The following is a 25,976-nucleotide window of genomic DNA, read 5'->3' on the forward strand; positions in this document are numbered from 1 at the left end:
GCAAAGTCCTTCTACAACTCTACTGCAAGCTCATTATTATTCCAATGGCCACATATTTGAATGCTAAAAGTAATTTGGAATTCCTTGCTCCCCCGTTTGTAACTTCGGTTTGCGGCTCATATGACTCTGAAAGTTATTTTCCAGAATATCTACGTTTATTCAAGGCTCTTCTTGCTTTACACTTTCAGTGGTATCATGTTTTTGCAACTGTTGTCTCAATGTCCATGGTATTGACTGCTCCACGCGCACTCGCACTGTTATCCAACGACTCCGAATCAGTTTTTTGTCAAGTATTCTCTGGATTTGTACCTCTTGGTTCTCTTGCGTTTACCGTGGTAACTGACTCGCAACAGTTGGAGCTCAATGTGAAAGTTGAGAAGTTGCTCGAAAATCAAATCTGTCTACTCACTGATTATATCTCAGAACTTTCATGGATTATAGTAGCAACAAGAGAATTTCTTACATGGCATCATAGTGTAAGCTTTTCTATATTCCACCAATGGCCTGCCATCTTCTCCACTTCTTCCAGGTCTTTTGGTTCTTTGGGTTTATTGTTTGGCAAAAATTGGCTATATTACATGCTTGCTGGACTTGTGGTCTATTTGGAGATTCACACTGCACTAGTTTTGGGAGCATCTATCATGGTAATTGTTTTGGCACCCCACGGCTTGGGAGAACAAGCAGCAGCGCCAGCCTCTGCATGCCAACTTGACGGCCTGAGGACATGCCTTATTTTAAGGGGGAGGGAATGTTAGGATCCTAGTTATTAGGTTTATATCCTTTATGGTATTTTGTCTTATCTCTGTAGTAGTTGGTTTCATCCAACGGTAGTGAGGGTGGAGATGGTTCCAATCTTAGAACTCCTCATCTAGGGTTGTATTTAAGCCTCCTTTCACCATTTGGGAAGGGCATGAATGAAAAGACTTGTTATTTTATTTCTTACTTTCCTTGCATTTTCCTTTCCTTGGAATGGGTCCTACCAGATTTTTGTTTTTGTTTCTGGAATATTATGCAATGCATTGGTTGGCTGCTGAAAAAGAGTGGGAATTGGGGAAAATAATGCAAAACCCAAAATTGATTTATTGGTATCTTAGTTTATTAGGTTTCGTTTTCAAGTTCTGTATTTCGGGTTCTATACAACAAAATTGTATCATCTGGGTTTATGAATATGTTAAACTGTTTTCGGATTATATAAAGCCGTGGGTTGTTCTGCGTTGTTGAATCTGTGGTTGAAAATGAACATAATAATGTTTAAAAAAAAAATTATGTACTTTTTTTGTATTTGGTTTACTTTTTGGTTCCGGAATCCAGTAGGGTTCTAACAATGATAGTAAGACGAGAATCGGGTTTTCCTTACTTTCTGATTTCTGTAAAAGCAGTGTATCGGATGCACTGAAGAATGGTAGGTATCCAACAACAGACTCTAATAAGGTTGATGAACCCTTCAAAGTTGAAGAAGCTGAGACTGTCAACATTCCCCCTCCTCCAACTGATAAGGTACAATATTGTTGCTAAGAGCATTGGAGATTTGAAACTGTTATTTCATCATATAATTTTATTGTCTTCATCTCTACGATGCAGTATTATATTTTTTGACTTCTAAGCTTCGTAATTTAGTTGCTTGTCTTGGGTGGAAATGGATTTGTTGGCTCACATGTTTGTAGAGAAGCATTGGATCGGGGCTTGTCTGTCTCTAGCCTTAGCAGGTATAACTCAACTCTATATATTTGATGTTTGGTATCTTTTATTTCTTGTCTGACTGTTATAAATACACCCTTCTTATCCAGATTTCTTGTCGATACGTAATCTCAATAATTTATCGAATAGGATTTCAAGTGCCACGTGTCGATATATGAGCAACTCTCCATATTTCTTGTCGATATGCAATCTCAATAATTTTTTGGATACGATTTCGAGTGCGACGTGTCGAGATGTAATTGGTTATGTGAATTTTAGATAGGATTCTTATCTACGTAACACTTCTTATCTTCAGCTTCCAATGTCTATAAATAGGGTGGATATTGGGCTATAAATCACACACCTTCATCTTTGCCCTCTTCAATATCTCTTTCAATTCAAGTTTACAATGAATTTCAACTTTGGATCCTCTTTGGATTCCAACTAGGGGTTCTCATCCAATTCCAACTTTATATTCGCGAGACAAGCTCAGACAGGTGCTGGTATGCAACATCTGATGGCAAGCTTGAAACCTCTTGTGCCACCATACCTGCTGGATGTAGACTATGGTAAATGTTTAATTAAATTTTGGATTTTTTCTTTTTTAAGTTTGCAAATTCACTCTCCACTACTATAGTTGCCTTCAAAATTTTTAATCATATATTTTAATTATTTATACTCCATTGGTATTTTTATACGTGTAATTCACACCATGAGCTCACATCAGCAAGAGAAAAGGCTGTGTTCCGCCAACACATTTTTGGAAATTAAGCGATTGAGAGTTAAAATGTACAATTAAGTCAGTGCGCGTTTGAATATGTGTTGATTGCCACATGTCCTATGGATTGTTCGAAATGTTGCCATTGTTGGATATAGAGAAGTATTGGTAAAATCGATAGATCCAAAAAGTCTAAAGGGTTCAACCAAATATACTTTTGATGCGATCTTTTTTTTACAGTATGGTCGAAATCTAATGGAGCATCTGGATGAATATGTAGGTATGTACCTGGTTAATATTTTTCCCTTTTTAGGAAATAAAAAAGAATTATTCATTTCTTTTTTGTTGTGTAAAACTTCATCGATACTATTGAGGAGATCGAAGCAAGGTTGGAATCATTCTTTCCAGGATGCCTGGCTCTTCGGTTACCTATATGTTCACACATAACCTCGATCAAGGCAGCCAGGCATTCTGGAAAGAATGATTCCAACCTGGCTTCGATCTCCTCAATGGTATCGGTGAAGTTCTACACAACAAAAAAGAAATAAATAATTCTTTTTTTCCTTAAAAAGGGAAAAATATTAACCAGGTAGATACCTACATATTCATCCAGATGATCCATTAGATTTCGACCATATAGTAAAACAGAGATCGCGTCAAAAGTATATCTGGTTGGACCCTCTAGACGTTTTAGATCTATTGATTTTACCAATACTTTTTTGTATCCAGCAATGACAACATTTCGAACATTTTTAATCCATAGGATATGTGGCAGCAGACGCATATTCAAACATATATTCAAATGCGCACTGACTTGATTGTACATTTAAACTCCCGATCGCTTAATTTCCAAAAATGCGTTGTGGCGAAACATAGCCTTTTTTCTTGCTGATGTGAGCGCAATGTGCGAATCACACGAATAAAAATGCCTGTGGAGTATAGATAATTAAAATATATGATTAAAAAATTTGGAGTCAATTACAATACTGTAGAGTGAATTTGCAAACTTAAAAAATAAAAAACCCAAAAGTTAATTAAACATTTACCTTAGTCTACATCCAACGGCTTGTGGCAGGTATGGTGGCACAATGGGTTTAGCTTGCCATCGCAGATCAGCACCTGTCTGAGCTTGTCCCGCGAATACTAACTCCAAAGTGCTTACAAATTCTTGATAAAAGCTGGAGAAGGTTTTATGGTTTAAAATTTTCTTTGAAGAAAAGCTAGAGAAAAAATTGGGAGAGAGAAGGAAGTGAAGATCTGCAAAACAAATACTGAAGGAATATTTGGGAAGAAAAAAAGGGAGGAAAATAAGTAAAAATATGCACTATTAAATTGATCCCATGGTGCATATTAATTAATACGAAAATATTTATGAAAATCATAAATAAAAAATTTGATAAATGATTATATTTAATATTTGCCACATGAGAAAAACCAAATGTAATGATAAATCATATTAGCATGCTTTGCTAGGTTACAATCAAATGTAATGAGAAAAACCAAATGTTGTGATGATGATACGATAATTTTTAGATTTAGTAGTATAATTAATAACGGTTGTGTTGTAGGGGTATTTTTATACATGTTAATTTGCTTGGTTTTTCATGAATGGTGTTGTATGATTTGGATATGGCTCTCAGTTTCCTCCCTATTGTTAATTGTAATAATCGATATCTTCTTATTCTTCTTCGAATTGTATAATTGTATATAAGAAATATCGCATATGGGGATTTTGAATTTGATTTGAAGAAGAGGTAACCAGCCCATTCTTTTTGCTCAATGATTCTTGTTCAATTGTTATGATTGAATTCTGTGTGGAATGCCGTTTGGTTTTGGGTGGTGTTGTGTTTGGACCAGTTTTCTGTTGTTGATTGAAATCAAATCTTTGAGAGTCTCTTTTATTCTTCATTATTTTGGAGTTGCTTGAGTTTTCATCTCTATACTGAACTGTGGATGTGCGTTGCCCGTCGTGGACGCGTGTTCTCTCTCAGATTTCTCGAGCTCTCTCTCTCAGGTTCCAGTAAACCTTTCATTTCCTTCCAGTGCAGATCTCTCGAGTTCTCTCGGAATCTACGAACCAATAAATGTCTTCCTTCTCCCTTCTCTCTTCCTCTCACTCGCCTTTCTACTTTCTCTCTTTAAAATTCCATAAAATCTCTCTCCAAAATTCCATAAAATCTCTCTCCAAAATTCCATTTCCCTCTCCTTCAAACCACTTTCTCTCAAAAGATTGAGAATTTGAGAAAAAAATGAATCTTTTAAATTTTAATTCCTATCAATTTGATGTTTTTTGTTGTATTTTAATTGCAGAGGATGAGCATTGTGTTGTGTGGTTTTGGCTGGAGAAAGGGAAGCCACATGAATGCCCAGTCTGCACGCAATAGTTTTGGTAAGTGGAGGCTCTTTTCCAGCTCCCTGAGACTTTTATGTTATTTTTTTTATTATGATCCAATGGCATGTGGTTGGAACTACTGGTAGTGTTTTGAAGGAACAAGAAGACACATAATAGAACTTGAATGGGAAGAAGAAAGAAGAAAGCCAGCTTTTCAACCGATAAGCTAAAATCAATCCCCTCCATCTCCTCAGAGGTCGCACTTGGTGCGATGGCAAGTGCCTTCGCCCATGAGCTGTAGGTCTCGGGTTCGAGACTTGGGAGCAGCCTCTTCTTAAATGGGGGTAAGGCTAGCCGACATTCACATCTCCCAGACCCTGCGTAAAGCGGGAGCCTTGTGCACTGGGTACGACCTTTTTTAGTCGATTTAAGAAATGAAGAATGCCTACTTTTGTTACCTAGATATGTTTATAAAGAATCTGATGTAACATATAGTATTAACAAGAAGCCTATCATAACATCCCACAATCTATGATAATCTCTGTATACCTTTTTTTCCCTGATATGATATCGTGTGTCCCGCAAAACTTATTTTTGGTGCAGATTAATTCAAAATCATGCTATGGATATACATGGGAAATTGCCAAAGAAGTTTTCATCCATCGCAGGTATCTTTTTTTCTCTCTCTGTTTTATGTGTATTTTTTTTTTTTTAACAATTAGTTTGTTTACTCTGCTCTGGCTTTAAAGAAAGGATCAGCAATTTACACTGCTCGATAATCTATAAACATTGAAAACAATAGAAAGTTAGCTGGTGAGATTTAATGGTTAGCATGATTTGCTCTCCCTTCCAATTACGTGCAATCAACTTTTCTAAATTGACTTTCATTTCATGAGATACCTTTTCAATTCCATTCCATACACCGAAAATGAAACTGAGAGCAAGAGTCGAAAACATCATTGCTAATTTTTGATCTGTACTATGAACTATACATTCTTCAGATTACACCTTATAGTAGTTATTCTCTTTAAAGCTGATTTTTCTGACGAAAACAATATAAATTAGAATATAATAGATTTTCAGCCAGCAAGATTAATAATGCAGTATTCTAACTTGCAAATATAATTGGATCTGTTTTCATTGCTCAAAGTCGCACACAGTTTGTAGTAAGCTAAAATTCGTAAGCATGCTTTGATTTCCTAATTGTAGACAAAACACTCCTATTATATTCTAATTTATATTGTTCCTTTCTGAAAATTCAACTTTAAAATATTCGATTTCGTTCACCCTCATCCTAACAATTCTCCCATACTTTTGATCCGAATTAAGAATGAAATGAAATCGACTGAAAACTGAAATATGGATTACAACTTTCCTTACGTATTAGACCAATTTGGTTTGAGCATGATTGAGTTGATTGGTTTGCATATGACTGATTTTGATAATCTGAATACATGTGCGATTTAAGGTTTAAACTTATTCGTTAGTATCATTTGTAGTTCCAACCATACATATATTTTGTTTTTCATTTTTACTAAAACTATCACTTATATTATCAACATCTATTTTTTTTGAATTTTTAACAGAGAAATAAAAACGCCTGCACACAAGAAGAAAAAAAAGGAAGTTTTGAAATGCAATGAAAGATGATGTGAGGACCGGCGATGATGTTGAATAGCTATTTTTGCTGCATATATAGAAATGAGCAGTGAAAGATGATGTGAGGAGTGGGATCACATACTTTGTACTCAAACCAATCTTTGAAAAGTTTATTGGTCAACCAATATGTTGTTTAAAGGTTACTAAAATATTTTAGACAATAAGCAGTTAATGATGTAGATTAGAAAACTTAGATGATATTTGAACCTATTATTTTGGTTACAACATTACCAAGAATCATGCCCCTTTTGTTTAATTGGTATGCATGCCCCAGAAGTATATAAGTCCATCTCCAACCGATGGCTGGCCAAATGGATCGTTTTAACCCTCTGGCCCTCCAAGATTCTCCAATATATTAATATTTTAATGAACAGTACATGGTCATATTTGCCTCCGTCTCCAACCGAGGACCAGAGGGTCAGAGGGCTCGTTTTAGCTCTTTCACAAAAAACCGTCTCCAATCAAGGGCCATAGGGCCAAACATAATTTATTATTTAAAATTTGTATTTTGAGATCTCCAAGTTTTGGATGAATTTTAGATTTTGATATGGGTGTAAATAAAATTTTAATATATTTCATGTTTAACAGAATTTTAAAACCCGCAACATCACGTATGCACAATTGTTAGGATATATATATATATATATATATATATATGTGTGTGTGTGTGTGTATTATTTCTCTTCATTCAATACCCTGCTATTGTTCAAAAATTCAAATAAATTCAATCATTCTCTTGTTATGGCCATCTATAACAAATCAAACATTTAAAATCAAACCCATCATTCACTTTTATCTATAAAATAAAAAATTTGCCTCACTTTTAACTGATCTTTTTCATGATGCAACCCAAAGATTTTTGAGCTATTTCCTATCTCATTCTCGAAATATCATATCTTTTGTCATTCCAAATTCCAAATCCATTCAACTTATAGAAAAAATTACAAATCCATTAAATAAGCGCAATAAGGTTTGTAAATCTTTATTAGTGTCTATAATTTTTATTTGTTCCTACTAAATTCTACCTCTTACTTGAGTGTTAGGGTTTGTAAATTTTTATTGATTTTTTATATTAATTATGTTAATTCTTTCAATAGTATAGATGACGAGGTTATCATGTAATGATTCAAAATATGAAAACTCGTTGAGGATAAATATGATTATTTTGGATACATATTATGATATTTTGGTTGGTATAGTTATAAATACTACTGCCAAGTTTAGACTAACCAAGAAGGTCTTAGGCAAGAAAAAAAAAAAGGAGTTTTAACAAAACACTCATGGTACTGTCTACTTTTAACGAAAAACCACATTTATACATTTCCCTAGTACTATTCACTATACCTTTAAAATTGACTTTTCATTAAAAGAGAAGTTTTTTTGAACTTTTCGTTAATTTTCTTAAAAAAAAGAAGCAATATCTAGCCCTAATAAGAACTTAGGTAGATTCATCTTTAAAAGTGAACCCATCTGTGCGGACACTGGCTGAATGAAATCAAAGGCATCAGTGTGAAACTTTAGGGAGACTAGGGTGCTTTGTTTGTGAGATAGGACAATTGCGTGGTTGGAACTTGAATTTGAATTTGAGTTATGAAAGTGCTTGAAGAGCTTTTTTCAAGAAATATTAATTATGTGCCTTTTCCGGTAAGCAATGTAAATATTTTTTCAAGATTTATTTGTAATTTTGGTTTCAAAAATATATTCATCAGAAATACTTTTACTCATTTTAAAAGTACTTCCAAAGAGCTCTTAATTGGAATATCATTCTCTGAGGAAAAAAAAAACCTCTGATGAATAAAAGAAAAATAGATATAAGATCGATATGAGTTTGTGAGCCGTACCTTTATTAGAGCTGGTACAAGTAGTGGTACAAATAGTGGTAATTGAAGCACTTCTCGAAACACAAAGCTCGGTGCGAGTCTCTACACGGTAGACTCGCTTATGAGCAGTTCCCCTTGGCCTTCAAGGAACCACATGTCACCACGTTTATGCGCCATCTGTTCTCTCTCTCAAACTCTCTCTCTCTCTCTCTCTGTCTATACCAAACGAGTTGTCTGGAAAGAAGAAGCTAGACTTTCCGGTTATCTGTGCTCGGTACTCTCCGTGAAAGCAAATCGAAGAACCAAAACTTAAGAAACCCTAGAAAAAGGAGGGATTCTGAAGAGGAAAATTTGAAAAAATGAGGACGGTCGTGTCGCGGTTGATCCAATCAAGATCATCACTTCCAAGGCTCTTGTATGTCATCTATTTTCAATTTTGGCTTTTAATTTTGTGTAATTGATACTTAATTTCACATATCTGCACTGCTAATATAAGGTTTTGAATGTGAGTCTTTTGGGATTTTTGTTTTTGTTTCTGAAATATGATGCAATGCATTGGTTGGCTGCTGAGAAAGAGTGGGAATTGGGGAAAATAATGCAAAACCCAAAATTGATTGATTGGTATCTTAGTTTATTAGGTTTCGTTTTCAAGTTCTGTGTTCTGGGTTCTATACAACAAAATTGTATCATCTGGGTTTATGAATATGTTAAACTGTTTAATATGTTAAACTGTTTTCGGATTATATAAAGCCGTGGGTTGTTCTGCATTGTTGAATTTGTGGTTGAAAATGAATATAATAATGTTTAAAAAAAAATTATGTACTTTTTTTGGGTATTTGGTTGACTTTTTGGTTCCGGAATCCAGTAGGGTTCTAAGTTCTAACAATGATAGTAAGAGGAGAATTGGGTTTTCCTTACTTTCTAATTTCTGTAAAAGCAGTGTATCGGAATCACTGAAGAATGGTAGGTATCTAACAACAGACTCTAATAAGGTTGATGAACCCTTCAAAGTTGAAGAAGCTGAGACTGTCAACATTCCCCCTCCTCCAACTGATAAGGTACTATATTGTTGCAAAGAGCATTGGAGATTTGAAACTGTTATTTCATCATATAATTTTATTGTCTTCATCTCTACGATGCCGTATTATATTTTTTGACTTCTAAGCTTCGTAATTCAGTTGCTTGTCTTGGGTGGAAATGGATTTGTTGGCTCACATGTTTGTAGAGAAGCATTGGATCGGGGCTTGTCTGTCGCTAGCCTTAGCAGGTATAACTCAACTCTATATATTTGATGTTTGGTATCTGCGTGCTGGTTAAGTTGATGCCGATGCATTTTTCATTAGTGTTGATCAGTTTAGGCCTGTATACATCTCAATGCTTGCTATAAAAGAACGGAATACTATCAGACTGTGATGTAATTTATTTCTGAATTATTTCTTGGAGACCAATTTTCCTAATTCTTTAGCCTACTAGATAAGGAAAATTTTATACTTCAATCATCTTGTATTTGATTGTTTTGATTCCATACCATCTCACTTTTAATGCTTTCTTATTTTCCTTCTCAGGTCTGGTAGGTCAAAATTACATGATTTGTGGGCCAACAGTGTGACCTGGCATCAAGGTTTGCTTTGTTGCAATAGTATTTTATCGACGACCCATAATTGTTTTTTTGGTAGATACTCCTTTAAAAAAATTTCCATTTTCAGGAAACCTTCTATCGCCTGAGTCATTAAAGGATGCTTTCAATGGTGTCACGTCCGTTGTATGGAGTCCCTTTATCCTCTGTTTTACTTGATTTCTATCCACTGATATGTAGGAAAGACATATGTGTACACATATTCTCTAACCGCGTGATATATTGTCCTTCCCCTCCCCCTTCCAATTTTGTTCAGGATGTGCTTGTTTTATAGAATGAAAACTCTCTATCCCATTGGTCTTCATGCTTAGCTTACTGGATCAGATGTTTGGATTGTTTTCCTAATAAAGTTTCTTGTCCTAGATATCCTGTGTTGGTGGGTTTGGCTCCAATTCTTACATGTATAAGATTAATGGGACTGCTAACATCAATGCAATTAGAGTTGCCGCTGAACAAGGTATATATTCATTTATGTTCTTTTTCTCCGTCAAGCTACTTCTTTTGCTTACTTATGGTTAAACAATTGGCGTTGATCCTGCAGGCGTGAAAAGATTTGTTTATATCTCTGCTGCTGATTTTGGTGTGGCAAATTACTTACTGCAGGGATATTATGAGGGAAAGGTGCCATGCTCAATGATAACTGCGTATATGCTTTATTAAAGTTTACTTTTATGTTTGTCGCTAGTTTTTAACGACTGCTGGAAGAATTAGCATAATGAGTCTGCTTGTAATGCTTAACATTTCTAATTTATCTGACACAAAGTCCTTTACTGTATCTTTGTCAATCTAGAGAGCTGCAGAGACAGAGCTACTAACCAAATTCCCATATGGAGGTGAGGTTTCTTACTCTCATCACTTTTTTTTTGATTGATGGCTAAAATATGAGAAAATTATTTGGTCATCGGTTACATCTTGTCTCAAATTTCAATCAATATCTTTTTAACCATTAAGTTACCATGTTCTTGAAACCAAGCGCTGTAGACTGAAGCTTTAGTTTCATGGTTTATTTTTCTTACAATTGGGATGCTTCTATTCACAATTTACTTGCCCTTTTTCAGGAGTGATTTTGAGGCCTGGATTTATATATGGGACTCGAAGTGTTGGGAGCCTGAAGATACCTCTTGGTGTAATTGGTTCTCCACTTGAGATGGTAAAGTGTTAGTTCCTCTTGTATTCTGCATTAATGGCATGTTTACTTTTAGGGAATAGGAATTGGAATCTTCCGATTCTTCACCTCCCTGCGTTTACTATATCATTGGTATTAAAATCATTCCAATTCCCAACTTCCCCGATGTTTATTAACACATGAAATTGGAAAAGGTGCACAAATTTCTTATTTTTCCTTTGTCCTTGACAAAAATATTCTCAGTTAAAACCTGAAGGGATTAACTGATTCATACTCAAATATATGACTGCAGCTATTTCAAAACACGAGACCCCTGAGCCAGCTGCCGCTTGTTGGGCCTCTCTTTACTCCTCCAGTGAATGTAACCTCTGTGGCAAATGTTGCCGTTAGAGCAGCTACTGATCCTGTCTTCCCTCCTGGGATTGTAGATGTCCAGGGTATCCAGCGTTATACCCAGAAGAAGTAGAGGTGCATATAGCCCCTTCCCTTTTTGTTTCGTTCATCAGTGCAGGCTGCAGAGTGTGATGTAAAGCTGTCAAAGTTTTTCCCGTGAAGATCCTGGTTTTTCGCTGTTGGCCGAGAATCTTGATACGAAGATTACATTGGTTTCTTTTTCTTCACATGTTGCAATGGTTAATAACGTGTTAAAAAGCACAGATTTACTTGTTCAATAATTGCCTCCCCAGCTGAACTTGTTTGAAGTTTGGGGTGAAGCGGATGACCGTTACTTTTCGGTCACTTGATTTATCAATGTATCTTGGCCCCTTGCAACCTGGGATTAAAATAGCAAAGTTTTGTCCCTCTGATTTTTCTTATTTGAAGTGAAAAGAAGAGCTCGTGTTTTTGTTTGAAAGTGCTTTTAAAACATTTAAAATATCTTCTTGTTATAAATTCATTGAAATTGTCATTATAAGTTAGAGTAAACTGTCGGTTTACCCCCTGAACTTTCACCTCACTTTCGATTTCCCCCCTGAACTTTTCCATTGGAAAATTAAGGACTCAAACTAATTTTTTTAGCCAATTTGCCCCCTACCGTTAGTTTTTCATATATTCCATCCATATTTCCGTTAAGTGAGACCATGTGCACAACATGTGAGGGTAGTTAAGTTATTTCACTCTTAAAAATGATTAAAAAACTGAAAATAATAAAAAAAGCAAAACTTTCCCTCTATTTTTTCCCACTAATTCCTATCCTCGATTTTATTTTTCCCTCTCATTTCTATGCATGAGAAATGACATATGGTGTTATTGTCTACCATTTTTATTTTCTCTAACAAATTAATAATTTGACAAATGCTAATGGTGCTATTGTCTCCAAAGCAGTGCATTAATATAAGAAACCCTAGTCTTTTTTATGGACATGTTTCTTATATTAATGCACTGCTTTGGAGACAATAACACCATTAGCATTTGTCAAATTATTAATTTGTTAGAGAAAATTAAAATGGTAGTACATGCTTCAAAAAAAAAGATTAACTTAGCTACTTATGAAGACAATAACACCGTATGTTATTTCTCATGCATAGTAATGAGAGGGAAAATTAAAATTGAGGATAGGAATTAGCGGGAAAAAATAGAGGGAAAATTATTATTATTATTTATTTTCAGTTTTTAATCATTTTTAAATTGAAATGACTTAACTATCCTCACATGTTATGCACATGGTCTCACTTAACGGAAATATGGATGGAATATATGAAAAACTAACGGTAGGGGGCAAATTGGCTAAAAAAATTAGTTTGAGTCCTTAATTTTCCAATAGAAAAGTTCAGGGGGGAAATCGAAAGTGGGGTGAAAGTTCAGGGGGTAAACCGACAGTTTACCCTTATAAGTTAATGCTTTTTGAAAAAGCACTTGAGAGCACTTCACCATTAGCGGGTGCTTTTCTAGAACGAGGGCTTTTTAAAGTTTTCTTGCTCAACGTGGTTAAAAGCCGTTTGTCGGTTGACACAACACTTGTAGATTTTACAGAAGCAGTGGCAAGCATGCCCTAGAGAAGTGCTCATGCACAAAAGTGCTTTCTAGAAAAGTATTTTTAAACCGGCTTGGAAGTTGGAACGCATTCCTACTGGAGTACTGGTAACCAAAACGGGCAATTGGATGCGGAAATAGATAAACCCGACCCGGTTAAATAGTTTACTTCAATAAAAATAGGCCAATCAATGAACATCCAAATCAGAGGAGAAGACTCTTAACAGTCGTCACAGTCACAAAAGATCGTATTTTGGAAGGAGAGAGGGGGAAAGAAGATGAACCAGAACCCAAATCAGAACCAGAACCCAAATCAGAACCAGAACCAGCAACCGAGCGACGGCGGAAGGCACGAGGATGACGCCGCCCTCACCGACTTCCTCGCCTCCTTGATGGACTACACCCCCACCGTAAAATCCTACTTCCCAATCTCATTTTTTCCTGCAAATTCCGATCAAATCGAAATCAAAATCCTGACATTTTGTGATTTCAGATGCCCGACGAGCTCGTGGAGCATTACTTGGCGAAAAGCGGCTTCCAATGCCCCGACGTTAGATTGTAGGTACTTCTTTCGATTCCGAATTTTGGGAAGATTTGCAATTTTCTCAGTTGAGATTTCAGTTTTCGTTAGGGTTAGCTGATATTAGTAATTTGAGTTTGTCAAGTGTATATTGTATATCTGTTCGAAAATTTCAAATTTCAAGTCCATTAGATACTCATGCTATGTGAATTTAGCTGTAGGTCGAGTCTGTAACTGGTGTGGGATTCACTCATTGTTGTCCGTGATCGGTTCATTCTTTTCGTTTGGGCTTCAGGAATTGTATCTATTTTACACATTCGTTTATTAGCCTTTGTTGCAATTAGCGGTTTCAAATTTGAGTTTCATGGTCGTCTATTTGATGATTGAAAGTTTGTGCTTTTTGACATAGATTGCATCATTGCAATCATTGATATAGAGCAGCTTTTGATTTAGCTTTCTTTTGAGCTGAGAATGGCACTTAGTGGGAAAAGGCTTTGTTGTTGTTGTTGTTGTTGTTGAATTTGTATTTAATGTAGTTCTTTGCATGTACTTGTAAACTGAATTGGTTTTTATTCTCTTTTCAGAATTAGGCTGGTAGCTGTCGCCACGCAAAAGTTTGTTTCTGAGGTCGCAACTGATGCTCTTCAGTAAGTCGCTGAATTCCGTGGTTGTAATTGCACTCGTAGGTTTTTGGTCCAGAATTATTTAGCTATATTCCTTGGTTGTTGCACTTGTAGTTAGCCAGTGTCTAAGGTATTACAATTGGGGAAGGTATTTACATGCTTATTCTTCTAAACAGGCAATGCAAAGCGAGGCAGGCTTCTATAGTCAAAGACAAAAGGGACAAACAACAAAAGGTACTCCAATCATTGTGCTCTTGGGATGCGTGTTTATGCTTATCTAATTATGTGCGGTCTTAACTTTAATCTTGAAACAGGATAAGCGTCTAATATTGACAATGGAAGACCTGTCGAGAGCGTTGCGTGAGGTAAAAACTACAATCTTTCAAATTACTTGTGCTTGATAAGCTACCTTTTCAATGCACCTCAGTATGCCTCTGTCTATAAAAATTAACTGGAGAGCCTTTTGAACTTGCGAACGAGTTTTTGTTATCTTCTATCCTTTTACAGAAGCATGGGATTCATAGAATCTTTTATGTTGATACAATCTTGTTGTCATTTTCAGAATAGCTAAATCCGGCTCGCTTGCCCCAAATTAGATTTTCAGGAGTCCATATCTTTAATTTATGCGTAATCCAAACTGATATTATTTTTCACTAAACTGCTTCTCTTGTAATTCTTAATTGAGCAGTATGGCGTTAATGTGAAGCACCAAGAATATTTTGCGGACAGCCCTTCGACTGGGATGGATCCTGCAACACGGGAAGAGTAATTTGCAATTGGATTTGTGTTATACCATTTACAGTCTGGTGGTATTAATAATTCTGAGGGGATTAGGCGATGATCGATCACTCTTCTCTTTTGCTTCGTGTACTTGCAATTTTTGAGGCGGAAGATTTCTCGATATGAAGTAGTTAAATTGTACATGTATGGATTTATTAGTAAAACGATTGCATCTCGTTTAGTTCATAGTCATGTGCTTCACATCATCTCTTGTCAAGTTCTTTCTTGTGGTGTAAAACAATTGACAATTTGACATAAGTATTGTGTTTACTTTGATTTGGTCAAGGTGGACGAAACTCACACCGGCTTTAGTTCCTTTCTTAACAAACTAAACATATTATCATGTATTTTATGCTAAAATTTTAGCTGGTCAGCCATCCCAACATTTTCCATATAAAATTTCTTCCCAAAGAATAAGATCATCCAAGTTTGCAACTGCAAAGACACAAATTCAAGATGAAGTTTAGGAAACCAACCAACCTCATAATTTGTACCTTCTTCTTCCTGGTTTCTTTGAGAATGAATATTTCCTTCGCCATGATGGTGAAGTCGCAGAACACAACAATCCCAGTGAATGTTGGTGTGGTTTTTGTTCATGTTGCAGATGCAGCAGCTGCCGGTCTCTCTCGCTTTCTCTGGTTTCCCTTTAAATATGGCCCAATTTGATTCCTCATGTGCAGCTATATATAGTTTTTCGTTGAATATGACCATTTTTAAATGAAGAGAAGCATTGTAATTACTTGATCTCGACACCATTCTCTTTTTCTCTGTTTGTCAAATAGCTGTGGACCTGATCAAGAATCTTCAAGTACAAGAAACCACAGGATCGAAGTCTTCGATGCAAGCCAACGTTGTAATTGATGATCTTGGAGTTGGAGAATCTTCGTCAATGCTGGAATTCGAGATAATGAATGTAACGAATGGTGATGCAGCAATAGCAACTGGATTCTGGACACCACGATGTGGACTTGCGAAAGGATTGAATTCAACTTCCAAATCGAACAATGATTTCGTCGGTCAAGTTTTTCTTGGGGTAGATCATCTTTACTTTGAACTTCGTCGAATCTGTTTTATGAATGTAACGGAAAGAAAATTCAGATTTTCTGATCAAATTGGAACCTTGGAATGTTAAATTAATTCTTTGACAGGATTACGATGCTTTAGCCGCAGCCCCGACAATCAGAGCAAACAGTTCTTTGTATGTGGATTTCACAATGCCATACACGGAATCAGGTGTGGCGATGGTGGTGCGAACGAAAGATTACACGAGCAAAAATGCATGGGTTTTCTTGAAGCCTCTTTCATGGGATCTCTGGTCGATTTGTCTTTGCTTTTTCATCTGGACTGGTTTAGCGGTTAGTGTTCTTGAACACCGCATTAATGAAGAGTTTCGTGGTCCTCCCTCCGATCAAGTTGGCACAATAAGATTTTCAGGCCCCATACTCATTGCTGGGGTGGCTTCGTCATTAGCTCTCATCATATCTGCAGCCTCCTTCTTTTACAGGTACGGGTATGTCTTAATGACAAGAGTCGCCTTGGTGTGGAGAAGAATTCGGGACATGTTTGGAAAGAAGAATTCGGGTCTTGATGCCGTCGAGTCTTTGCCTGCAGCACCTGCTAGCCAAACCCCTCAAGCCATTCAAATCACACAGATCTAACCTCACCATTCCTTGGAAAACAAGGCATTGGAAATATAAGTTAGAATTTATAGTGGAAGAGGATGTATTGGTGAGAAAGGTGTGTGTATCTAGTGAGAGAAATGTTAATTTTGATTTAGGAAACTCTAAGTGTACTTTATTGTGGTAGATTTAGTTATGACAACTTTGCTTTGTATGTGGGGTTGAGTTTTATTAGTTTTCTTTCTTTGTACGTGGGGTTGATTTTTGATTCCCCTGCCGTATTACTTGCTATGTCTCCTCAACGAGATTTGACTTTATGTCCCTCTCTTTTTATTTTAATAAGATTATGGGGATGATCGGTGAACAATATCACCCATCCTCTTAAAAAAAAAAAAAAAAAAAAAAAATTAAAGTCAACTTTGCTCTCTAGTCCAATATGTTCAAGTTGTGTGCCTCTCTCTCCTCGTTGAACTTTCTTTTCGCTCGCCATTAGTGCTATTTAATCACTCCACTTGTAAGTGTATGATTTTAAGTTTGACTCATTGGGATTGCCAATGATATTATGCCATTGTATTAGTTCAAAGAAAAAAAAAAAATTCTTTCTTTACGATATTTCTAAATTTCTCTAGGCACTGATATTGGAACTTGGAAGTACCATTAATTATTCCGAATTCGAAGATTTTTCAAGTATAATATCTAAGGATATAAAGTTACAGATTAGATTAATCTTCCGATTATTATGTATGCATTTCAGTGAGATCTAAGTATACTTAAACAACCATTAAGTAGGTAATTAAAGCAAGCTTTCGCAATCATGGAAATAACTTGGAAGTTGCTGAGTACATGAACAAGCAACCAACTCTGTATCTTAGATGATAATAAAGATAGAGTATTAACGTTAATAACAATTTGTGGTTGAAGTATATTATACACAGCCAGTTTGACACGGTATTCAATACACTATACAGTATTTTATTCGTAAGTTACGTATATGTACTTTGATTCGGTCAAGGTAAGCAGAACATGCAGTGCCCTTAATTCGTTCCTAGTTTGTTAACAATTTATAATTTTTAATCTACCTCAACAGTACGCTATGAATAGATTAAATATAACTGTTTGACATAATCAACAATGTAATTTATTCCACAGGTTTGCTTCTGTTAGAATCTGAGATATTATTCTGAAGCTATAGGCACATGGTCAGCAATCCTGCCTGTATAAAAATCCTTCAAACTAATCACATTATCGAAGCTTGGTGATCGAAGATACGGATATGGAGTTGAAGAAATCAATCAACCTTTTTTGTTCTTTCTTCTTCCTTGTTTCTTTCAGCATTCATGTTTCCTTTGTCATTGGACAGAAGACGCAGAATAGAACAATCCCAGTGAATGTTGGTGTAATTCTTGATGACCCTGATTCGGTGAGGGGAAAGGTTCGGTTGAGCTGCATTGAAATGGCCCTCTCGGATTTTTATTCCTCTCACAGTTCCTCTAGAACTAGACTGGTTTTGAGCATTAGGGACTCTAGAAAAGACGTTGTCGATGCAGCTGCTGCAGGTCTCTCCCTTTTTCTCCTTTTCGGTTTCATTTTGAGTCCCAATCTATTCTTTTATTCAATGAGACTGCTTAAGTCTGCATTCTAATTGCGTCCTGTTTTCATTTTCTCTTTTGGTACCACAGCTTTGGACCTGATAAAGAATCTTCAAGTGCAAGCAATCATTGGTCCTACATCATCAATGCAAGCAGACTTTGCAATTGATCTCGGAGACAAAGCCAAAGTTCCCATAATCTCATTTTTGGCAACAAATCCTTCCCTCACTTCCATTCAGGGTTCATACTTTTTCCGAGCAGCGCAAAATGATGCCTCTCAAGTGAAAGCCATAACTGCTATCATCCAAGCATTTGGATGGAGAGAAGTGGTGCCCATCTACGTAGACAATGAGTTTGGTGAGGGAATATTACCGTCCTTGGTTGATGCCTTAGATGAAGTTCAAGCTCGTGTGCCCTACCGGAGTGCCATACCTCCAATGGCCACTGATGACCAACTTGCCGCAGAGCTTTACAAGTTAATGACAAAGCAAACCAGGGTCTTCATCGTGCACATGTCGCCCTCTCTTGGTTCTCTTCTTTTCACCAAGGCACAAGAGATCGGTATGATGAATGAAAGCTATGTTTGGATCATGACCAATGGCCTAACAAATCATGTAAGTTCACTAAATTCTTCAATCATCAAGTCAATGCAAGGTGTGTTGGGTGTGAGAACTTATGTACCGAAAACAGAAGAGCTTATCCATTTTAGAGTTCGATGGAAGAGGCAATTCCAACAGAAAAATCCATCCGTGGTTGATGTCGAATTGGATGTTTTTTCAATTTGGGCATATGATGCTGCTGTTGCATTAGCCATGGCAGTTGAAAATGTTGGGACTAGAAACTTTGGCTTTGTAAAGACGAATGCTTCCATCAACTCATCCTCAACAGATCTTATAACTTTCGGGGTCTCTCGAAATGGTCCAAAACTTTTTGAATCCTTATCAAGTACTCACTTTAAAGGCCTTGCAGGAGATTTCAGTTTTGTCAATGGGGAATTACAGTCTTCAGTGTTTGAAATAGTCAATGTGAATGGTGATGGAGCAAGAGAAATTGGTTTTTGGACACCAGAAAGTGGACTCATGAAAAAATTCATAAACCCCACAAACACAAAGAGTGTTGCAAATTCAACTTCTAGATCCAACATGGGATCCATCATATGGCCTGGAGATTCTACCTCTGTTCCAAAAGGATGGGAGATCCCCACGAACGACAGAAAATTGAGAGTGGGAGTTCCGGTGAAGATTGGTTCTCCGGAGTTTGTTAAGGTGGTACGTGATCCTAGTACTAACACAACAGATGTTTCTGGTTACTGCATTGACGTCTTTAATGCTGTCATGGAAAAATTACCATATGCTGTTATTTATGACTTCATTCCCTTTGCAAAACCTGATGGTACAACCGCTGGCACTTACAATGATTTAGTCGACCAAGTTTATCTCGGGGTAAAATCATCTTAACCTCATTTAATATGTTTTTTATGATTAAAATGCAGCACAGTTCAACTTAATTCTGTCGGTATGTTTGATTTGTTTCGCAGAACTATGACGCTTTGGCTGCAGCCACGACAATTAGAGCAAACAGGTCTTTGTATGTAGATTTCACATTGCCATATACCGAATCAGGTGTAGTAATGGTGGTGCGAACGAAAGATTACAAGAGCCAAAATGAATGGCTTTTCTTGAAGCCTTTGACATGGGATCTCTGGCTTACAAGTTCTTGCTTTTTTGTTTTCATTGGTTCGGTGATATGGGTTCTCGAACACCGCATTAACGAAGATTTTCGTGGCCCTCCCTCACATCAAGTCGGCACAAGCTTGTGGTTCTCCTTCTCAACCATGGTTTTTGCACATCGTAAGTAGAAGTGCCCTAAGCAGTAAGCATGTTGAAATACTACAAGCTATTGTTTCTACATATTTTTTACCTCAATTAATTACGTGCAGGGGAGATAGTGGTTAGTAACTTGGCTAGGTTTGTGGTGATAGTATGGCTATTTGTAGTGCTAATCCTTACTCAAAGTTACACGGCTAGCCTGACTTCAATGTTAACCATCCAACAACTCCAGCCAACCTTTTCTGATCTAAACGAGCTTATAAACAAGAAGGAGAGTGTGGGATATCCGAAGGGCTCATTTGTCTGCGAACTTTTGCTAGATAGAGGTTTTGATAAACAGAAGATTAAAGCCTATACATCTCCAGAAGAATGTGACGAACTTTTGACGAAAGGGACTGCAAAAGGTGGCATCGCTGCCGCTATTGATGAAACCCCAAACTTGAGGCTTTTTCTTGCAAAATATTGCTCCAAATACACCATCGTTGGGCCAATATTTAAGACATCAGGCTTTGCCTTTGTAAGTCCTTAATTCCTTTCTTTCTCACACACGTGTACAGAAACGCAATCGTGAGTCCTATATATGTTTCTTGAGTAATGCTCAATGATCCAGATTCACAAATTGACAACATAAGTTTATGTTGTCGCACAGTTTCTTAAGAGACAACATTCCTCATACGTCTTTCATGTATGTATCTACCTCATACGTCTTTCGTGTATGTATCTAGGTTTTCCCCAAAGGTTCGAATCTTGTACCTGATGTTTCAAAGGCGATTCTGAACCTGACAGAGGGAGACGAGATGAAAGAAATAGAGATCAAATGGTTCGGGAAACAAGCCACTTGTATAGACTCTCAGTTCTCCAATAAATCCAACAGGCTTGGGCTTAATAGCTTTTGGGGCCTCTTACTCATCGCTGGGCTGGCGTCATCCTTAGCTCTTGTCGTATCTGCAGTCTCCTTCCTGTATGTGCACAGGCAAACCCTAATGACAAGAGATACCTCTGCATGGGAAAGAATTCGGGTCATATTTAGAAGCTTTGTCCAAAAAGATCTCACTTCCCATACTTTTCGAAACCAGAATGTGGGGAATGCGGAGTCCTCAGCAGCCTTCAGCACCGGCCAGCCGAGCCCGTTTAGCCTCTCAAATCACACGGGTCCAGTCTCACCTTCCTTCAGTGAATTAGGTACTCCTGTTGCTGTTGGTCAAGAATCTCCAGCATGTTTAATGCCACCAGCATGTTGATGAGCTTGATCTTCGTAACCCACATATATTACTATTCAAACATCTGTTTGACATTCAGTAGTTTTGGTGTCATTTGAATCTCTAGTTTCTAATGCAAGCTTTCTTAAATTATACATCACAAGAGGACGACAATCCAAAAAAATCAACATAGCACACTGACTCATTACGAGCTTCAAGATTTTGACTTAATACAGGTTTTTACATGCCCTTTCTCATAGACTGAATTATATGTTTCTAAATAAGAGTATACAGAAGGAGAAAAAATGTCGTGCCAAAATTACTTTTTTAGATTGAATTATATGATATATAGGGTTAGGATCTATGAATATGCGCTTTTGACACACGTTTTTTGTGGGGCTTCCTCTGTAATATATTTCAACAATCCGAACCATTTATCTTTTAGTCTCCCCTAAAAGATCATGTATACCAAAAATCATCCAAATCTGAAATCATATGACCGTTGGATTAAGTTTAGTGGTTATTTGTAACACTGTATTCGTCCATTTTCTTCACACAAATCTTAATGAATTTTGGATTTGGCTAACTTTTTGTAAGAATGAAGTATGAATGATGTACTAACATATGGGTGGAGATCATTGAAGTACATTACGAAATGAGCCTTATCAAATGGGTGCCAATATGTGTGTCCCCGGATCCTAACCCAAACATTCTTTACAACTAGTAATACTTGCTAACTAAGTAACTATACCACAAAATCTCATATCATAAAACATTGGTGACCTTATTGTCGTCTGTAAAAATTTCTCTTGAGCTTTAATGGCATACGACGGTCGACAGCACACCCTATGAACTCTTCCACTTTATCCATCCAGATTATATTCTACTGTTGAGATCTCTATTCAATTCTCCGTTCCTTTGCAAGGTAGATCCAAGATAACAAAACCATTCACTCTTCGTACTTTCTGATCTTCAATCTGATCAATCCTCACCCCTATCTCATTTAGACCCCCTTTCCCATTGAATTTGTATTCCATATACACTCTGTCTTTGACCTACTTCGATGAAGACCTTTAGACCTAAACGTGTAATGTATAATACGTATAAGAATAACAAGAAATAAATTAAGGATGGTTGGGTACTGAACTATAGTTTATCATGTCGAAATGATGGTATCTTATTTTTATGCAGTAGGTAAATGTGAAATGAAAGTCCCTGCATGAGAAGATTCAAAACTCCAAAGATTCCAGACAGAACAAAATTAGTTAATAAGGTATTTCTTAATGTAACTATTAAGGATACTAAAAATTCTTACGATGAATTAACAATGTATAAGAAACTACTTATTGACTTTGTGTGTGCCACGCACAGCTCTGTGAAAATTCCATGTAACAAGAGTCTTTGGGTCTTCTACGATTATAACTGACATATAGTATATAATACATACATTAATGTATTGTGTATATTACATAGTTGACAACACTGTATATTGTCCCTCCTACTCACTATACTGTATTGTCTTTTTCATGTAAGTAAATGCATAAATGGCAATTATATATATATATATATATATATATATATATATATAGACACACATATATATTAGTAATTTTAGAGAATACGAATGATTCAATTATATATTGACTTATCAAATACGTTTCGAAGAATAAAGAACAGGCATCCCTTTCATAGCCACGCTACATATATATGTATGGACTTTTGACCACCGATAGAGATGACCAGACTCACATGTTGATCAGTTCTATAACAAATTGACTGCACATTAGATGATTGGTTAAAATGATAAAAATACTAAGAGTATAGTCCATTGCAACAATGCTGCTATAGATTTGATTGATTGAATAAACTCAGAGTCTGAACTTTCACAAGAATTATTGATAAATTACTAGAAAGAATATGAAAGCTGTTTGGATTAAAAGTTAACTTTGGGCTCAAGAGAGGAGTTGGCCCAAAAGGAGGCCCGAAAGGAAGATAGCCGAAGCCTAGTTGAAGCCCAGAAGGCAGGAAAAGGCCTTTTCTGACTTGGTGCAGCTCATGAAGACCACTTGCTTACCTACCCAAAGGCCAAGTGGTGTAGACTGATCAGCTACACAGCCCATAAAGTACTTTATGGTGGCATTACATGTAAAATAGCTGATGAGTCATCACCCTCAAACCGCATTCGGGCAAAACTGCTGCTACCAAAGGCCAAGCCGAGTTGTCTATATAAGAAGAAAGAAAATCCAGGATTAAGTACACTCAATCAAACAAACAAATGCAAGCACAAACTCTGCTCAAAGCCAGATTTGCCTTCAAAACAAAGCTGTAGTCAGCCTTCATCCCTTTCGGGATAAACCTCCATCCCTCTCGGGATAACCCTCTCTTCAACCTTTTGTAATAGCTCTGCTACCTTGTTCAACCTTGCTGTAGTATCGATTCATCTTTTGTAATCTCTCTCTCTACCCCTCTAAGCTTTCAGACCTTTGACAAAACTACAAAGATAGGAACCTGCAAGACGAGCAACCTTACTCGATAAGGTTTAACCTTGCCCGACCTTCTTTGCTTTAGTTTTGTCTTTTCAATATGTTGTATACTTCCAGTTATATGCAAGTTATTTCTAGCAACATGACTATTAGAAGGCTTTCTCAATACTTGAATCCGATTTGAATATATTGTCAGTGTTCAAACCAGATCCAAGTCCTAAGCCCTCGGGCATGTAAATCTGATCAGTTAAAAGTCCTTGGCCTCAAGGCATAAAAAAGAACTTTATGTGGACTTAACCCATCCACGACAGTCCTTGATAAACGAGAAGTCCGAAGTTACTTGGGGCGCAAGTAATCAACCTACCTTCTAGTTTTCTTTCTATTATATCATGATTATCATAGAACGCTTGAGCATGGAATAGATTCTAATGGAAAGCCTCAAGGCCTACACCTAAGGCCCCACAAAGGCATCCATTTGGATTCATTCCGTTCAGCGATCTAAAGAGTCTAAATAAAAGAATGAACTCTGATGGGAAGCCTCAAGGCCTACACCTAAGGCCCCACAAAGGCACCTATTTGGGTTCATTCTACTTCTTGGATTCGGGTAATCAGAAATATAATAGTTAGAGAACTCCTACAATCGCGAGAACAAATATGATGTGTTCGAGCACTGGTTTAGTTATTTATGGGAAGCCTCAAGGCCTACACCTAAGGCCCCACAAAGGCACCTGTTATAACTAACACAGTTTCTTGGATACATACATATATACAACTAAAGCACGACAACCATTTTACATCTGCCATGCTAAAGATGGCAGTGGCACGCCTGAGCACTTAAATGTTAACCTTGATTGTGAGCCTCAAGGCCTACACCTAAGGCCCCACAAAGGCACCTCTCAAAGTTAACGTTGTCCTTCTCTTTCAGCCTTGCCCGACGAGTCTTGCCCGACGAGTCTTGCCCGACGAGACTTGCCCGACAACGCCCGACAGTGAAGCAGAACCACGACAGCAGCCCTCAACCGGCGCCAACCTCCAGGGGAGCTGTGTGCTCGTCGGCCAGGAAACATCCCCGACGGAAATTCCTGACACGAACAAAAGCAATCAAAGGACTTTAAACCTTTTTAAATAGACTCAGATTCTGAAACTTTGATTCTGCATTGAAATACTACGTACGCACATTTTTCTCAATCTCTAAATTGCCAATAAAAGAAAAAAAAAGAAAAAAAACTCTTAAACCAATTTTTGAAAGTGTTCAAATCCATCTCTAAAGACTCAATGTTTGAAAGGGGTGCTTTTTGCTAATTTATTTATACCAGTTGATTACACTCCAAAAATGTAGCCAACTTGTTTAATTTAAAGTTTTAAAAAGCTTTAAAAGTACGTTGGAGTTTTGTAAATTATCTTATTGCTAATCTCAGATTTAATGAAATCAAATTGGAGGTAGCCATATTTTGGTTGTGCCACAATGGAGCTAGACTTTATTGTCTAAAGTATAGAGGAAGTTTTTTTTTATAACTTTTTTTTTATGAATAGTAGCTTAAACAGCTTCATGACATATATTTCTTGCGAAAGAGACATGGTTCTCCAATATAATTAATTGTGATTGTGAAAAATTGCTCGAACAAATAATGAGGCCTATGATTTGCATGGAAAAAAAAGTTTGAGACTAACATTTGATGCATTGAGGGGATGGAGAATTAAGATGTTGAATAATTAGTGATGACTACCCAATCTATTTTAAGTAGTGCTACACTTATCATTTATTTGTACCATCATTTGTACGAAGTCTCTCCAATCTACCATGAACTGGGATCGCAGTAGATTGAAGAGACTTTTTTTCTCTCTAAAAGAAGTGAGGCCGCCAACACATGAATCATATCTCTATTAGAGACATGTACAAATAAATAGTAAGAATGTTATTTTTGATCTATTTTATTGGAGATCCCATGATGTATAGGTTCAAGGGAAAAACAAGTCATTGATTAATACATGCTAGTACTATTCGATTAATGCTCCTCCCTATGGTGATCGTAGAGAATAGTACATGATTGCAATAAGTTGCAACAAGTTGTGACGATGAGTTTATGTTCCTAATTAATCCATAGCCTACGTTAGTGTGGAATTGAGACCGCTTTCCACAAAAGTTCTAGGCTTAACTTCCTATGAAGCTACATGAACTAATAAAAAATAAAAAAATTCTGACTTAAATTGTGGCTTGCATAAACTTGACTTTGCACTGCATTTGTTTAGTATTCCCCCCCCCCCCCCCAATGTTGGGAAAGTTCTTGAGTTTGAATCTTCCTCTAGGATCCAAGCAAAAATTCTCATTTAATCATAAAAGTTTTTCATTTCGTGGACTTCAGTCTTCTTAGCTAGAAGCCTAAATTATTAATTT

General features: G+C 36.7%; 5 protein-coding genes across 12 annotated transcripts in view; all 5 read left to right on the top strand.

The window, feature by feature from the left end:
* LOC126603688 (uncharacterized) overlaps positions 1-6,824 on the top strand; it is a 23,347-nt gene extending 16,523 nt beyond the window's left edge. For 2 of the 3 annotated variants that reach the window (XR_007616330.1, XM_050270631.1), the window contains one exon: positions 6,314-6,824. The gene's annotated coding sequence lies outside the window, so the exon portion shown is untranslated. The remainder of the gene's footprint in view (positions 1-6,313) is intronic. The other variant, XM_050270629.1, reaches the window with a different exon arrangement.
* The window catches only part of LOC126603693 (uncharacterized protein At1g32220, chloroplastic-like), a 15,521-nt gene extending 3,700 nt beyond the window's left edge, over positions 1-11,821 (top strand). Inside the window, exons 1-10 of one of the 5 annotated variants that reach the window (XM_050270643.1) lie at positions 8,397-8,621; positions 9,144-9,264; positions 9,385-9,473; positions 9,772-9,827; positions 9,913-9,968; positions 10,206-10,299; positions 10,384-10,463; positions 10,633-10,675; positions 10,901-10,992; positions 11,261-11,821. In XM_050270643.1, the coding sequence (XP_050126600.1) occupies positions 8,566-8,621; positions 9,144-9,264; positions 9,385-9,473; positions 9,772-9,827; positions 9,913-9,968; positions 10,206-10,299; positions 10,384-10,463; positions 10,633-10,675; positions 10,901-10,992; positions 11,261-11,434 (861 nt within the window). In that variant the 5' untranslated portion in view covers positions 8,397-8,565 and the 3' untranslated portion in view covers positions 11,435-11,821. Of the gene's footprint in view, positions 1-1,379; positions 1,498-8,396; positions 8,622-9,143; positions 9,265-9,384; positions 9,474-9,771; positions 9,828-9,912; positions 9,969-10,205; positions 10,300-10,383; positions 10,464-10,632; positions 10,676-10,900; positions 10,993-11,260 lie in introns of those variants that run through there. The other 4 variants (XM_050270645.1, XM_050270642.1, XM_050270640.1 and 1 more) reach the window with 4 other exon arrangements.
* Positions 11,822-13,009: 1,188 nt separating this feature from the next.
* LOC126603703 (transcription initiation factor TFIID subunit 10-like) lies at positions 13,010-15,162 on the top strand. The gene is made up of 6 exons (XM_050270656.1): positions 13,010-13,349; positions 13,433-13,497; positions 14,044-14,106; positions 14,259-14,316; positions 14,397-14,447; positions 14,771-15,162. Exons 1-6 carry the CDS (start codon positions 13,218-13,220, stop codon positions 14,849-14,851), a joined length of 450 nt encoding a protein of 149 aa, XP_050126613.1. The 5' UTR covers positions 13,010-13,217; the 3' UTR covers positions 14,852-15,162.
* Positions 15,163-15,290: 128 nt separating this feature from the next.
* Positions 15,291-16,699, top strand: LOC126603696 (glutamate receptor 2.2-like). 2 transcript variants are annotated; one of them, XM_050270650.1, is made up of 4 exons: positions 15,291-15,465; positions 15,788-15,895; positions 16,011-16,217; positions 16,367-16,699. In XM_050270650.1, the coding sequence occupies exons 1-4, from the start codon at positions 15,319-15,321 to the stop codon at positions 16,448-16,450; spliced, it is 546 nt and encodes a 181-aa protein (XP_050126607.1). In that variant the 5' UTR covers positions 15,291-15,318; the 3' UTR covers positions 16,451-16,699. The 2 variants fall into 2 exon arrangements, with proteins under 2 accessions (XP_050126607.1, XP_050126606.1); XM_050270649.1 differs by having other exon boundaries at positions 16,011-16,699.
* A 1,046-nt stretch (positions 16,700-17,745) lies between these two features.
* On the top strand, positions 17,746-21,430 carry LOC126603686 (glutamate receptor 2.8-like). Its single transcript, XM_050270623.1, has 5 exons — positions 17,746-18,037; positions 18,161-19,512; positions 19,608-19,920; positions 20,010-20,416; positions 20,625-21,430. The coding sequence occupies exons 1-5, from the start codon at positions 17,755-17,757 to the stop codon at positions 21,138-21,140; spliced, it is 2,871 nt and encodes a 956-aa protein (XP_050126580.1). The 5' UTR covers positions 17,746-17,754; the 3' UTR covers positions 21,141-21,430.
* The last annotated feature ends 4,546 nt before the right edge of the window (positions 21,431-25,976 follow it).

The sequence above is a fragment of the Malus sylvestris genome, chromosome 15, assembly GCF_916048215.2.
Source record: "Malus sylvestris chromosome 15, drMalSylv7.2, whole genome shotgun sequence".
Taxonomy (NCBI): Eukaryota; Viridiplantae; Streptophyta; class Magnoliopsida; order Rosales; family Rosaceae; genus Malus; species Malus sylvestris.